We start from the raw sequence: 15,678 nt of genomic DNA on the forward strand, positions 1-15,678 counted from the left end.
CTGTTTTTAATGACTTTTCCTTTCTTTATTTACATTGGAGTTCGGTATTTTTAATCAACCATTTTTTTTATAAATTGAGTTAATCAACCTCAACTGGCTGATACCAGCTGGTGTTTAACTGCTACATAAACTTTTTGAATTAGAAATCATTACAACCATAAATTTAAAGCTATCATGTTTACCCTAGTGCATGGAATATTTGACAAATATCTGATGCTTTATAACAGTAGTTTTATTGGAATCGTATGGTTAGGTTCAGTTTTACTAATGGTTTCGCTTCGACCTTGTCATATTTGTCATATATATCATCAATAGTTCTCGACCTTTAATTTATCAATAATCTTGAAATAGTATCGGTACGACATACCACACATTATACAGTGAGTGATTCACAAACAAACCAAATTATTAACTTTTATATGTTAAGTCTCAAATTTGCAAACCCTATAACATCTTGTTTAATGGTTCGTAGTTATGAACAAAACTATTGAAGTCGAATTTCGACTGTCATCAAAGTGAGAGGGTTAGCGCTATAAAACCAGGTTTAATCCAACATTTTCTACATTTGAAAATGCCTGTACCAAGTCAGGAATATGACAGTTCTTGTCAATTCGTTTTTGATGCGTTTTGTTATTTGATTTTGCCATGTGATTATGGACCTCTAAGTTCAGTATTTTTGTGATTTTACTTTTTACTCAATCTTTATTTCTGTGCGTATTAATGGGGTCCATTATGTAACGTTCGGTTTTGGTATTTTTTTCTAATTTCAATACTTCATTCCGAAGGCAATACAGCTTATAGGATACCTATACACAATTTTACACCAATATAAGAATTTTACAAGAGATATATAATATATGTAAGTAAAGAAATGTGCATGAAAGAAAATATAAAACATAATACATAATACATAATACGAGCAGAGATTGATATAATACTTAAATTAAGTGAGAACAAATAAAAAATTATACTATTTACTGCAATTAAATACTAAGTTTTTCTTCTGATTTTAAAAATAAAATTATACCTAAGTTATTCAATTCTTCAATGTTTCTGACAGATAAAAACTGGATAAGTTTATATGTAGAAGGATTTCTCCAATAATACTTTTTTTATATACTTTTCTCGAATTTGACTATATTTTTTACATTCAAGTATAAAATGGTATTCATCTTCAATAGACATGATAGAGCTGGTATTACAATTTGTACATTGTCTATTTTTTTTATCAACATTATAATATCTTTTGAAGTTATTGATGTGTGATGCATACTATAAGTATCTTCTCATGTTTCCATAATGAACTTTGTTTATTATTAATTTTATTTGTATTTTATTTGCGCTTCTAAATTGTCTATAGGTTTGTGTGCAAAGAGTGTTCGTTCGTGGCGGTGTAGTACGATATCAACTTGGATGTGAGAGGAAATTAGTAAGTTCATGTCGAAGATAATAAAAAATATATATCTAAAAAAACTCATCATAGATACCAGGACTAAATTTTGTACATACGCAAGACGCACGTTTCGTCTACAAAAGACTCATCAGTGGCGCTCGTATCCAAAAAAGTTAAAAAAAGGCCAAATAAAGTACGAAGTTCAAGAGCATTGAGGACCTAAATTCCAAAAGGTTTTGCCAAATCCAGCTAAGGTATTCTATGCCTGCGGTAGAAAAGCCTTAGTATTTCAAAAATTCTAAATTTTGTAAAGCAGACGTTTTGTCCGATTCATTTTTATTTTTCGTAAATAAATCAATGAGAAAGATACAATGCATGTCTTTGAGTAATACATTTCAACATTGGCAAAACATTCCTATAAAGCTTTTCCTTTCAGTGTCTAATATAATTCATAGTGTGGTCTTAAAGTGATACAACTGCCAAAATAAAAATAAAATAAATGTTGATACAATACGTAAATAGTAAATCATTATGGTCAATAAAACTCCGATTAACAATCTGTGTTACAAATGTGTTCCAATATATAATAAAATTGAGAAAATAAATGGGGAATATGTCAAAGAGATAAAAACCCAAACAAACAGCAGATAACAGCCCAAAAACTACTTATAAATACATGTATATTTTCAAATAAAAATCAATCAGAAAAAGATCATGACGTGCTTGCTTCTTAAATGAATTAAAATAATCGTATGATGCTAGTGTGTGCATTCCATTGGTATGCATTTGTAATATATTGTTTTTGTAAATCAAATTCAAAAGTAAGTAGTTCTGTTACATGACTTTAAAAATTGGAAAAAAGGGCTCAACTTGATAGAAATTTTAAAATACATAATTGAAAAGTTTATATAAGAAAAGCATTTCGGTGTTGTGTCTCTGTTGTGTCGTAGTTCTCTTATATTTGATACGTTTCCCTCAGTTTTAGTTTGTTAACCGGATTTGTTTTTTCTCTATCGAATTATGACTTTAAAACAGCGGTATACTACTGTTGCCTTTATTTATACATATATTACAGTTGTGCGACCACCTGTTAAAGGATTATAGTTATACACACGGCCTAGGTCAAGGAAGACGAGCCAATGGAGATACAGATATTTGTTCAGCATGTTGCAATACTAACCAATGTAACGCAGAAGATTGTAGATATCTTATCAGAAGTATTATTTTTATGTTTATATTGTCTTGTTTTGACATGTAATTTAAAATAGGATATTGAGATAAAAAATCAATATCAACAAAAATTATTATTTTCGGTATAAATATGATAGTTACATTTTGTAAGTGATACGTCACGTTTCTTATTTTATAAATTCAACTCAAGTGAAATAAAAGTTATCAAAGGTATCAGGCTTATAATGTGATACGCCAGACGCGCGTTTCGTCTACATAAGACTCACCAGTGGTCAAAATAGTAACAAAGCCTAACAAGTTTAAAATTGAACATGTTGAAAAGCATACACAATTTGGTATTTAACATGAGTATAATTTAAGAATCAATAGGAGCCATAAGCAAGCTATTGCATTTAAATTATTATATCAATTTCGTTTTCTATAAAGAACATTTTAGTTTGCGATATTTAGCAATAACTGTTACTACACAGATTTCAAGTACCATCTTACTATGATTGAAAAGATTAGAAGTCGGGTTTTTTTTTTGTTAGATTTGTCTCTCTAAAAAGATATAAGAAGATGTGGTATGAATGCCAATGAGACAACTCTCCATCCAAATCACAGTACGTAAAAGTGAACCATCACAGGTCAAAGTACGGTCTTCTCTTTACTATATTTACTATGAACAGTCAGTCAGGTCACCATATCTGGGAATCTGCGCTGCTCAGACTATAGGCATCATACACAAATCTTTTTTCCATTGTGGCGTCAGATATTTTGTATTATGGCTTCAAAATCATAACGGACTCAGATCGACGTCCGGTATCTCCACATCCTTTGAGCCAATCGATCCGCGACATCAAATGTAAAGTCTCGTTTGCAAATCAGTGTCCAATATTTGTTTTACTTCCCCTCTATGGATCCATAGGGGGTAAGTAGCAAACCGTTTAATTTTAAATTAGACAGCAGCCAAATATAAAGATAAGAGAAAAACATCTAGGAGCATTATACAGTCTCAATAGACAGAATAAAGAAATAATGTCAACTGCTAAAGAAAAGTTTTATTATTTGGACCCTACAATTTCTGTTTAACGACTTTTTGAGTTTTCGCTTCAACCAACAATTTTATAAGGAAAATGCCTTTATCATATCAGGAATATGACAGTTTTTTCTTTAAATAAAATTGTGACGTCATTAAGGCAAGGTCTTAAAAAAAGACGTCAAAAAGAGAAGCCAATTACTGAAGGTCGATTTGAGGGTAATTTTGTGGGCTGTCGACTTGATAGAGGGTTAGTAAAATCTACAGGGGATGAGGCAGGAGGCCGTATCTCCTTTGGATTTTATTCACCCTCTATGGTCCGTAGGGGCCAGTAGTTAACCGTATAACGAATTTAGCGAACGCTGGCCCTTTTCTGTTTTTTGTAGAAAGAATAAACAATAAAACACAACAACATTCATAGATGACGTCACCATTAACAGTAGATGCGACGTCGTGAACCCCCTATGAAATTTACTAACCCCCGGATCTATAGGGGGTCACCACGTGACGGCGTTAAACCAATCACAACGTGCTAATTTACCCTGCGGTACAATAAGTTTCATTATGACGTCAGATTTGGACGTCAGTTGGAGGATCGGACGTCGATTATAGACCAGTCTTATAAATTGTAATACCACCAAATCGTAATACGTCACATCCGGTTGCATATGAAAATAGGTCGAAAAAAAAATTTCCTTGAACTTGACAGTTGTAGTTAATTAATCCTACATTCCATTGCAAAAGCACATTTCTATGTCATAAACATATATCAAAGCACCATTTCAATTTATTTGGGGTGTCTATAGAATATTCAAAAACTTGAGGTTGAATGGTTACTAAAGCTTGTACACAGTTAAAAAAGAGGTGAACATTTGATTGGTTAACTTCCAGTGATGGTTAATTTTTTTTTTATATGCAATGAAATGTTATGAGAATATTTTTCTATAGTACTGGCCAGGATAAAACTCATGTCAAGAATTTTTTTATTTGAAACAATCTTTTAAAAAGTGAAAACGAGAAGGTCCGGTAAGGGCCTATTTTGGCCTCAAATTTCAGGCTCAACTAACGAAAGATTTTGGACACTTTTCAAACACTTAAGGGTCTATTTCACTTGATTCAATTAGTTGATGTGAAAGATTTTAACTGATTAAGTCATTAAAAAATGCCCCGATTCAAGTTTAGATTTGAAAAGTCTATCAAATATGCCAAAAAATGTCACTTTTCAGATGTTTTTTGTCAAAAATGAAAGTGGCCGCATCCGTGTTCATCCTCAACTTTTATGTATGTTGTGTATTATCATCAAATACAATTTACATTTCAATATTAAGAATGAACACAAATGCGGCCACTTTCATTAAAGACGGAAACCGTCTAAAATTTAAGTAAAATGCTACAATTTTGAAGATTTCAGTAATTCAGCATGACTTATTGATGCTAGTACCCGATATATGTGCATTATATAGTAAAAAACAGCCCATATTTATGTAGTGGAAGCATTCAACTTTCCAATAAATAACTAAAGTTTACATTTTAACAATTTTGTAAAACTGCTATATTTTGTTGCCAAAAAGGGGTCTTACTGCACCTACTCCTTTAACAAAGACTAATAAAAGAGGGACGAAAGATACCAAAGGGACAGTCAAACTCTAAAATATAAAACAAACTGACAACGCCATGGCTAAAAATTAAAAAGACAAACACTAATAAAGGGGGAAATCAATGGTGGTATTACACCTATATATCATAAATAGTTAATAAAAAAAAAATCTACTTCAGCTATTGAAGTATATGTTATTTCCATTATTAATAAAAAAATATGCTCATGTTTTATACTTCTTTTTTTCAGAATTAAACATAAATGATACATGAATTATTATGACAACTCGAATTGACTTAATTTATTTGTTTAATATTATTGTCAGTTCAGTAGCTTTTTCTGAAATACTTCATAACATATACTTACTTATTAAGTAAGAGCAACAGTAGTATACCGGTATTTTAAGGTCATGAATCGATTGAGAGAAAACAATACCGGGTTACAAGCTAAAACCGAGGGCAACACATCAACGATAAGAGGAAAACAAACTAGGATCGACAGAAACACTGAAGTGCAACAAAATTATCATTTACAAATTACGATTTTAAAAAATAACGGTTTGAACTGATTTAGGCAAAGATAACCATATATGAATTTTGCTACACATTGTATGTAATGTTTTGCTACACATTGTTTGTAATTTTTTGCTTCGTTGCAGTGTATTTACGTATGCTTTCTCATTTCAGAGCAGAAATGTAATTTTCCTTCCGTCTGTGGACCATAGATATCGTGGGCTGAAAACAAGAGTTGTAACTTTAGCTTGAAATAAATCATACCCAAGAGTTAATTTTATTTGGTTTACTATACATGTAATTATGGTTACGCTGAAGTGTGATGGGTTGACGCTGTACTGTTACGATGAAGTACGATGGTAACATTGTGTTGCTATCTTGTTGATAGCTACGCCTTATTGTGTTGTTGGTAAAACTGCAGTGTGATAGGTTACAAAAATACATTTGATGATTTTGATGTTCACATGTCAATGTAGAAGTATGTTTATTTGTTAGAAAATAAACTAAGAAAATGTTGTACGAAAAAATACGACACAAGAGACCAAATACAAAAAAATTAACAACTATCACTGCATGAAATGATACGTTTACAAAATTTATTCATATATTAAATTTCTAGTTTTGAATTTAAGGTCTGATTTATGAAGAATTATTTTAGTAGTTTATTAAAGTTTCATAATTTTGTTAAATTTCTTATTTTCTTAAGTTTAATTTCGATTTATGGGTTATTAAATTTGTTATTTATTTGAAAAATAATACCAGTTTAAATTTGTTATTTAAAAGGTTTAAATCTAGTTTATCACCGTTTAATTTTTCGTTTAAACATACGTTTATATTTTAACAAACTACTAATATAAGATAATTTAACTGAAATTTAATTAAGGAATGACTATAATATTTTTTCTGTCTATGAAGAAATAACATAAAAAATTTGGTTCACACTGAATAACGCGCGTAGCGGGTTATTTAACAGTGTGCACCACATTTTGTATGTTATTTCGAATAGACAGAAAAAATGATTACAGTCATTTCTTATAATTTAATTCTAAATTTCATTTTAAACCGTAGAAAACCATGAAAAAACGTTGATGACGTCACGGTCACATGACTAAATTATGTCTATGGGCTCATAACAAAATAACGTCAGCCAATCAGAAGACGCGTTACATCCAAAATTAAATTATTTTGGATTAAATAACAAGTTTAAACTAATTAACTTTTGTTCGGTAAATTTGAAATTTAATGCCAGTTTTCGTAACGTGTTTATGTATCTTGTTGTATTTCAATGATGACGTCTTCTTCCTAAGGGTCAACAAGGCTTCAATACTGTCAGATGAATACATGTTGTACAAAATAAAATGGAGAGTTAATAAGAAAAAAAGACAACTTTACGATCGGGCTTATTATAATTGTCCAAAAAGATAAAAAAAAAAAAGAAAAACTTTCGTTGCAAAAATATTAACAACTTACGTAAATAATTATTCAAATCTTGAAAATCCTCAAACCTTTACAGATTTTCAACTAACTATAGGTCTTCGTCAGATTTCCATGGACACTCTGGTTATCTTTTTATCTTTTTTCAATAACAGAAAATACAAAACACAACAAATAACAAGAGCTCTATATATAATGGCTACATTTCATCGTTTGTTTTTATCGTTTTATAAGGAATAATTAAGTAATGAATAGTTTAAACAACATGTATTTTATCGAAGTACATAAACACAAATAGAAGATATTTTTAGAAACAAGCAGTTTTGATTATCTCCCTTATTATAGACTAAATATATTTTGCATTTTGACATTCTTCTTCCATTTGATAATATTTATTATAATCATATATATACGAAATGCACTTCTATACAGTGCACTTTGTCAGATATTTCTTTAAGATCGTATTACTTTTTTAATAATATTTATAATGGGATGTAACTCTTTTTGTCAACAATCATATCTGTTTCAGAGGAAAATATTTATTTTTAAAATAAGTTATCTCCCGTTACATTTGAAAAGCGTAAATATTAAGATAACATTTTATAAAAGATTTCTTTTTCTTCTTTTTTTTTATATTCAACACTGTTTTACGGATGGATGTATAATCCTTTAAAAAAAATAAAAATTGCCGCATACTAGTATAAAAAGGTACACTAAGACAAAGTAAGAGCTGTTTTAGCACAAATTTCAAAATATTCTCGAAGTAAACGGGATTTTTTCTTTTTTCCAACTTGTTCAATTTTGCTACTGACTATTTCGCAAATAATGCTACCCGTTTGTACAACATAATTCGCTTTTCCGTAAGTGGAAGTTATGCGGGCGCATTTTATTTGCGCGCATTTTGTGATTATCTGTTTTACGTTTGCGCGCAGTATGTGATTACATTGGCGCGCGCATTAGTTTTTCAGAAACACTGTCACAGGTAAATTAAGATAATTCATATTAAAAATGACTGTAGTTATATTGAATATTGAATATACATGTTCAAAATTTGAATTATATATTTTTCATTATTCTGTATTTTATTTGTTTTTTAAAGAAATCGAAAAGATAAACATCACAAATTTTATTTAAATAATTCACGCAGTAAGCAAAGACGTCATACCTGTATGCAACCATCATAAGCACTGAGACGGGACTTACATGGAGGGAGTCTTGTCCCTGATTCTACTGATTGTTTTGTCAGAATCCCTCATCGCGCGTATCACGCTAACAATTCTCTAATCCTGCGTGACGCTTATACCCCAATGAGACTCATAATGAGTAATACCAAAGATCAAAACAAACCGACATACGCTACTAGATTGATAGACTATATTGCATACACAATAATTGAATAAAAATAAACTTAAAACAAATGTTTCATCATTTATTTTTGTTAACTGTCAGTCTTTAAGATTAGGTATGTACGGTAAGTATAGATTTACATAGACACGAACGATATGGGTGACAAATAGATAAGCAGTGTTCCAGATATTATCAGTTGGACACATTAAAAGGTATGACATAACTTCATTAAAAAGAAACACTCCTATCATAAAATTATACAAAAACTTCACTGAGAAAAGCTTATGGCTATGCGCATATTCCATATTATAAATGTAATGGCTTTGATTAATGAAAAGTATTGGACATGTTGACTGCGAGATTGAAAAGTTATTATCTATACAATGTCAATGATTCGTTACCGACATGATGATTACCAAACATTTCTTATCATTTATATGGTAACAACTGTAAATTTACAGTTTACATAACTTTGAATTTTCGACATATATTGTACGTCTAAGGGTTTTCTAATATGGAGGTAGATCATCTCAGCTCTCTTTGGCAAACTTTTAGGAATATAAAATGTGTTGCCAATACATGCAATACTCTTAAACTTTAATTGGCCTTGTCAACTTTTGTTATTGGAGTATTACTGATGAGTCTTTTTTTGACTGTCCCTCTGATATCTTTCGTCCCTCTTTTATGGACGAAATCAACGTCTAGCGTACAACATTTAACTCATGGCATCTATGATGAGTTTATTTACTTACATTGTACGTCTATACATTCAGTAATTATAAACAATCATATTAGGTTCTAGCTCCGGTGGCAAAATTGACCTTCGATGAAGTTTGCTATTATCTTCATGCCGCATTTGGTATTATAGCTCTGTCATGGGTATTTAAACAACGCTGATATAAACAAAATGTCTTTGGTTATTCTAGTTAATGGAGCAACTCAGTGTTATTTTTATTATTTATATATATTTAATATTGATAAAGTTTGTTGCCTTTTGTAAGGTTCTGGTGATCAGTTTATGGAAATGTCTTTGAATTTATTGTTGTCCTGTATCATTTTTATTTTGTTCAACATAATTATTTCTTCTACTGATTAATCACTAAACCATGTTCGAATAAAACGGTATTTTAGTAAACAGTTTTAATAAAAATACAACACGTACAGACAATAAGACAACTTGAGTAATAGAAATATACAAAAACAAAATTAAGTGATATACAAACTTTAAAAGTCAGTAAAATACAATGAACTGACATCATTTCATTTAAAGGAAGATAAACGTTGTTACCAATATAAACCATTAATATATAGATGTAAGAAGTTGTGGTATGAGTGCCATTGAGACAACTCTCCATCAAAGTCATAATTTGTAAAAGTAAAACATAATAGGTCAAATTACGGTATTCAACACGGAGCCTTGGCTCACACCAAACAGCAAGCTTTAAAGGGTCCAAAAATGACTAGTGTAAAACCATTCAAACGGGAAATCCAACGGCCTTCGAACATCCCTTTCTTCTACGAAAAAGTTGTTTAAATAAAGGCAACAGTAGTATACCGCTGTTCGAAAGTCATAAATCAATTGATAGAAAACAAATCTGGGTTACATCGTACAAACTAAAACTGATGAAAACACATCAAATATAACATGTTGTATAAGAGGAAAACAACGAAACAACAGAAACACTCAAGTGCAAAAAACCAAGACAATGCAACACACACAGAAACGAACTATAAGATAACAATTGCCATTTACCTGACTTGCTACAGGACATTTTAAGAAAAATGGTGGGTTGAACCTGGTTTTGTGGCTACCCAAAACTTCCCGCTTTTATGTCAATTTTAAATACACATCTAAAACGACAACATAACATGACAGGACTACAATACAAATAAATGGTAGCATATTCAGGACAGAGAATTACATAAATTAACAATACAACAATGCAATAGAACATTACAACATGCTATTAGTTATTGAATTTAAGAGGTCTATAATTTCATACGCCAGACGAGCGTTTTGTCTACATATGACTCATCAGTGACGCTCAGGTCAAAATAGTGAAGAAAGCCAAAACAAAGTGAAGAGCATTGATGACCCAAAACTCCAAAAAGTAGTGCCAAACACGGCTAAGGTCATCTGGTTGTGATAAGAAAATCCCTAGAATTTAGAACAACTCACACTTTTGCATTACAGAAAATTTATAAAAATGACCACATTATAGTACCTTGACCTTTAATAAATTGTTACTTGGATGGAGAGTTGTCTCATTGGCATTCAAACCACATCTTGCTATATCTATATACATGTCAACACCGAATTGGTGACTAACCATAGAATAAAAAAGAATACGTAAAACAACCTAGGTCAGCACATAAAAAAATGTACAGCCGAACCACGCATTGTATGTCAACCTAATAGATCGACGCACAAAAGTGACGTAACAGGTAAATTTCTACAAATTACCAAGAAAAAAAAAGGATCCTGTTCAAGATTAGGTTTGTAATAATTTCTACTACATCAAACTGTAAACAAAATACATCGTGTAATATTATAAACATTATCGACTTCACATTTATTGAAAAAAAAAAAAAAAAAAAAAAACACCAGACGATTGAACTGGTACTATTAATTAAAGCTTGAGTAAGGAATAACCTTAGTCGCGAGGAGCAAGACCAAAGGCATAGGCACTGTAAAACAATCATCAAAGATGCAACGTTTTAATTTTGTTTTATCTTTGTAAACATACACCACGTGCACGTTTCGACTATAGCCTTTCCCGCAATAATGCATTCATAATCAGGGATAGAGTAATTGAAAAATAATTTGTTATTAATTGTAATGCATTACAATTTCCATGTAATTGGATGTAATGTGTAATTGAGCATTTTTAAATTACGTTCCAATGTAAATGACCCCAAGTCTGGTATTAATAAAAACTAAATAATATTTATCAGGAATAAGACACGATAAGAAAATGAACATATCTGATAAATTTTCTTCCAGCATTTCAGTAAGAAAAATAACTATTTAAATATTCAGTTTAGATAAGCTATAAAAATAAAACAAAATAATAAAACAAAACAAAACATTTGTAAAACAAGACTATCGTAAGTCGTTCATACGAATGTAAATGAATCAACAAATCTTACCTTTAACTATGGCATGGTATTAATTGCAAAAATTCGATATTTTTCATTTAAATGCAATATTTCTAAGGATTTTCTTACGCACAGGAGTAGATTACCTTAGCCGTATTTGGCACAACTTTTTAAAATTTTGGGTCCTCAATGGTCTTCAACTTTGTATTTGTTTGGCTTTTTAACTGAATTGATCTGAGCGTCACTGATGAGTCTTATGTAGACGAAACGCGCGTCTGGCGTATTAAATTATAATCCTGGTACCTTTGATAACTATCTTATTTAATTGGTATATTTCTTCATTTAAATGCAATATTTTTTTTATTTGAATGGTATATTCTTTCATTTGTATGCAATATTTTTCATTCAAATGGTATAATTTTCATTCAAGTGCAATATTTTTTATTCAAATGTTTTTTTTTTTTATTTATATGCAATAATTGCATCATGGGAATTTCTTTGACGTCTTAAGGTTAAATTTGCAACAACGTTTGTGATTGGTTGGTATTTGTTTGGATTTTCTCACTTTTCTTTCTAAACTTGAGTGACCAAGGATTAAAAAAACGCGTCAGAATACCGCCCCTCTAACTAAATTTGGCGTTCGTGCTAGTTCGTGCACTGGCTATTAATGCCAATTATGGCCAGGTCGAGCAAATAATGCGAGTGATAAGTAATAATAATTAATTTGACACACAACTTGTTCACGGATAGAAACAGATGTCTGCGTGTATTGCAAAAACACCTCCAATAAAAACCCTTTCTGAAGAAACTCCCCTACAGTCTACACATTGAAATAAAAAAAATCATAGCTAGCCCCCCTAATGTATATAATAAGGCACATATAACAGGGGCGGATAAAAAACCTCTGTGTCTAGCGGGGGATTCAAATTTAGATATTTGTATAGAGTTGTATATATGCGAGTATTGGCAGTAATGGTTATGGTGTGTGTGTGTGTGTGTGTGTGAGGGTTTCAGATCAAAGATCGTTTCTATAATTCTATTATCTTTTAGTTTTTACCATTTCATTCTATTCTTTATCGTATTTTTCAGCTCTTACCAGGCAATCATATTCATATATGAAATCCTTCGGTCCCCCACCCCAACAAATAAATAAATATAAAATGGCTCATAGTTAACACAAGTCTGAATTGATTGATTGTATGTTGCTAATTTTAAAACCCAGTGACACATATTTCATGCCTGTTCATGAAAACACGAGTATATAATATAAATACGAAGAGATGGAATGTGATTGCTAATAAGGCAACTATCCACCGTAGTTCAAATATGAAGTGGATGTAAGCAATTATAGACAATCGTAAGGCCTTCAATAATGACAAAAACCTGATAATGTAAAGTCGTCTATAAAAGGCCCGACATGAAAAGTGTAAACAATTCAAACAAAAAAAAAAACTAACAGCCTAATCATGCATAACTAAACAATTTACAAAATATCAAATATGAGTCGAGACATGAACCAACGACAACCACTAAACTACAGGCTCCTGACCCGGGACAGGTAAATAAAGAATATGGCAGGGTTGATATAGAAACGAAGATGTGGTATGATTGCAAATGAGACAACTCTCCACAAGAGACCAAATGACACAGAAATCAACAGCTATAAGTCCCCGTACGGCCTTCGACAATAAGCTAAGTTTACATCGCATAGTGAATATAAAAAGCCCTGAAATCACAAATGTATTTCAATCGAGAAAACTAACGGCCGAATTAATGTACAAACAAATGAACGAACACAAATATATATAATAAAGCAACAAACGGCAACAACTGAATTACAGGCTCTTGACTTGGGACAAGCTAACACATTAAGAATTTGGCGGGGTTAAATATGTTAGTGGGATCCCAAATCCTCCCCTAACCTGGGACTGAACAACAACATGTTTGTGAGCACTCAATCCATCCCGAAGCTGGGACAGTGGTGTAACAGTACAGTAAAATAACAACCTGCACAATCAGTTGCAATTAGATTAACTCAAAACATCGGAACGAGACACACACAAAAAACTAATTTTAAGACAATAGACACAAAGCACCGACATAAGAGAATTTGCAATTACTGGAAATTTGCTCAATTAACAACTAGAACTTAAATGAATCTTGTTCTTCCAAATTGAGTTATCAATCAGTACACAACGCGCGGCAAAGGATTTAAAAGAAAAAAGAAAACAGTCTGAGAAACATCTGGTTTACGTTGTATATAGATATAAGAAGATGTGGTATGAGTGCCGATGAGACAACTCTTCATCCAAGTCATAATTTGTAAATATAAAGACTTTATAGGTCATCAATGTACGGTCTTCAACACGAAGCATTGGCTCAATCCGAACAGAACGCTATAAAGGGCCCCCCAAAAAAATGACTAGTGTAAAACCATTTAAAGTCTAATCTATTTAAAAAAATAGGATGGTTAATGGCATTCTCATGTCAATAAAATAAATGAAAAGAAAACACCTAGATTAAATTTATTTCGTGCCTTGAAATTCAAATTGAAAAGAAAGTATTTACAAACTATAGATTGGGGTGCTCATTTTCGCCACATCTTTCCATGTTTTCTACAGTTTATGTTCAGGTCTAAATGTTTTTGAAGTATACTGATATTTTCATATGAAGATAACTTCAAATGCAAAATATACTTAAGCTTGAAAACCGGTTTGTTTTAAGAAAATCATCTGAAAAGTTAGATTAAAAGGTGTTTGAAATTTCCGGATGTTTTGTCAATGGGAACCCATATTCGCCGTTTTTACACATCTATTTAAAACCAAATAACCGCAGCTTTTAACAATTTTTATCAAATCAATTGCATTATAGATGAATAGCAGACATTTCAAAGGTATAAAGAATTCAAAATTAGGGCATTCAGTCAAATATTTACTTAGAAATACTTCTTTGAAATCACATTTCTTCCATTTCAGCCATCCTTTGAAGTTTTTACACCTCAAAATCCTTAAACGGCGAAATTGTGTCCCGGCGAAAATGAGCACCCCACTCTATACTAGTATTTAAGTTTTATCCGACCTTTATTTGAATATACAGATATTATTTGGGACAACGTTCCAGATTATTTAAGTGATAAACTAGAAAATATGCAACTTGAAGCGGTTAGGATAGTTACTGGTGGTACTACGTTATCGTTCATAAATAAATTATACGACGAAACAGGATGGGAGTTACTATCAGAAAGATGTAAAAAAACACAAAATTATAAAATTTCATGAAATGGTTAATAATAAGACGCCTGATTACTTAAACGATATTATCCCTCAACAATTGTTTAGTATTCATAATTGTGACACAAGACGAACGAATGACACGCAACTTATAAAGTGTAGAACTACATTTTACCAGAAATCTTTTCTTCCCTCAGTTATTCGATCCTGGAATGCAACCCCGGACGATAACAGATTAAGTCCATTTTAGTTTACACTTAAACGTTACCTTAATCAAAATGTAAGTAAAATACCAAATTATTATTTTTATGGAGACAGGAAAAGACAAATACTTCATTCCAGATTTCGGATGGATTCTAGTAATCTGAACGAACATTTATTTAAGAGAAATATTGTAGAAAGTAAAAACTGTACCTGTGGTAGAATCGAGAGCAATGAGCATTTTCTTCTCGAGTGTAATAATTACTCCCTTGTCCGAAAACGTACGATAAGAAAAAAATTCCGTTCCCATACAATATAGAAACACTCTTTTTTGGCTGCAATAACCTCAATATACTCGTGTTTAAACAAGTGCAACAATTTTTGATAGATTCGATGCGATTTGGCTTATAGCGTCCTTCGTGCATGATTAAGATCGTAATTGGGTGAGACAGTCTTGACAAAGTCCTGTAATCACACTCCGCCGCCGGTACACATATATATAGGAAAGATCTGAGATAAAAAATCAACTTTGTTGTTTGCAGTTATTTCCCTTTATCTTTTTTTACAGTGAGACGGATTAATATAAGGGAAACATTGTTTCCGAATCCCTTAGTATTATTGTATCACTGTATTTATATGCGTATGTCCTGTACATG

The 15,678-nt window shown here is 31.3% G+C and overlaps 1 protein-coding gene across 2 annotated transcripts in view; it reads left to right on the forward strand.

The window, feature by feature from the left end:
* Positions 1 to 15,678, forward strand: part of LOC143044317 (uncharacterized) — a 59,279-nt gene that overhangs the window by 17,194 nt on the left and 26,407 nt on the right. The window contains exons 8-10 of one of the 2 annotated variants that reach the window (XM_076216265.1): positions 1,361 to 1,429; positions 2,469 to 2,610; positions 5,886 to 5,986. The exons of the other annotated variant lie outside the window; for it this stretch is intronic. Coding sequence (XP_076072380.1) covers positions 1,361 to 1,429; positions 2,469 to 2,610; positions 5,886 to 5,923 — 249 coding nt within the window. The 3' untranslated portion in view covers positions 5,924 to 5,986. Of the gene's footprint in view, positions 1 to 1,360; positions 1,430 to 2,468; positions 2,611 to 5,885; positions 5,987 to 15,678 lie in introns of those variants that run through there. 2 annotated transcript variants of the gene reach the window in all.

The sequence above is a fragment of the Mytilus galloprovincialis genome, chromosome 9 (genome assembly GCF_965363235.1).
Source record: "Mytilus galloprovincialis chromosome 9, xbMytGall1.hap1.1, whole genome shotgun sequence".
Classification (NCBI taxonomy): Eukaryota; Metazoa; Mollusca; class Bivalvia; order Mytilida; family Mytilidae; genus Mytilus; species Mytilus galloprovincialis.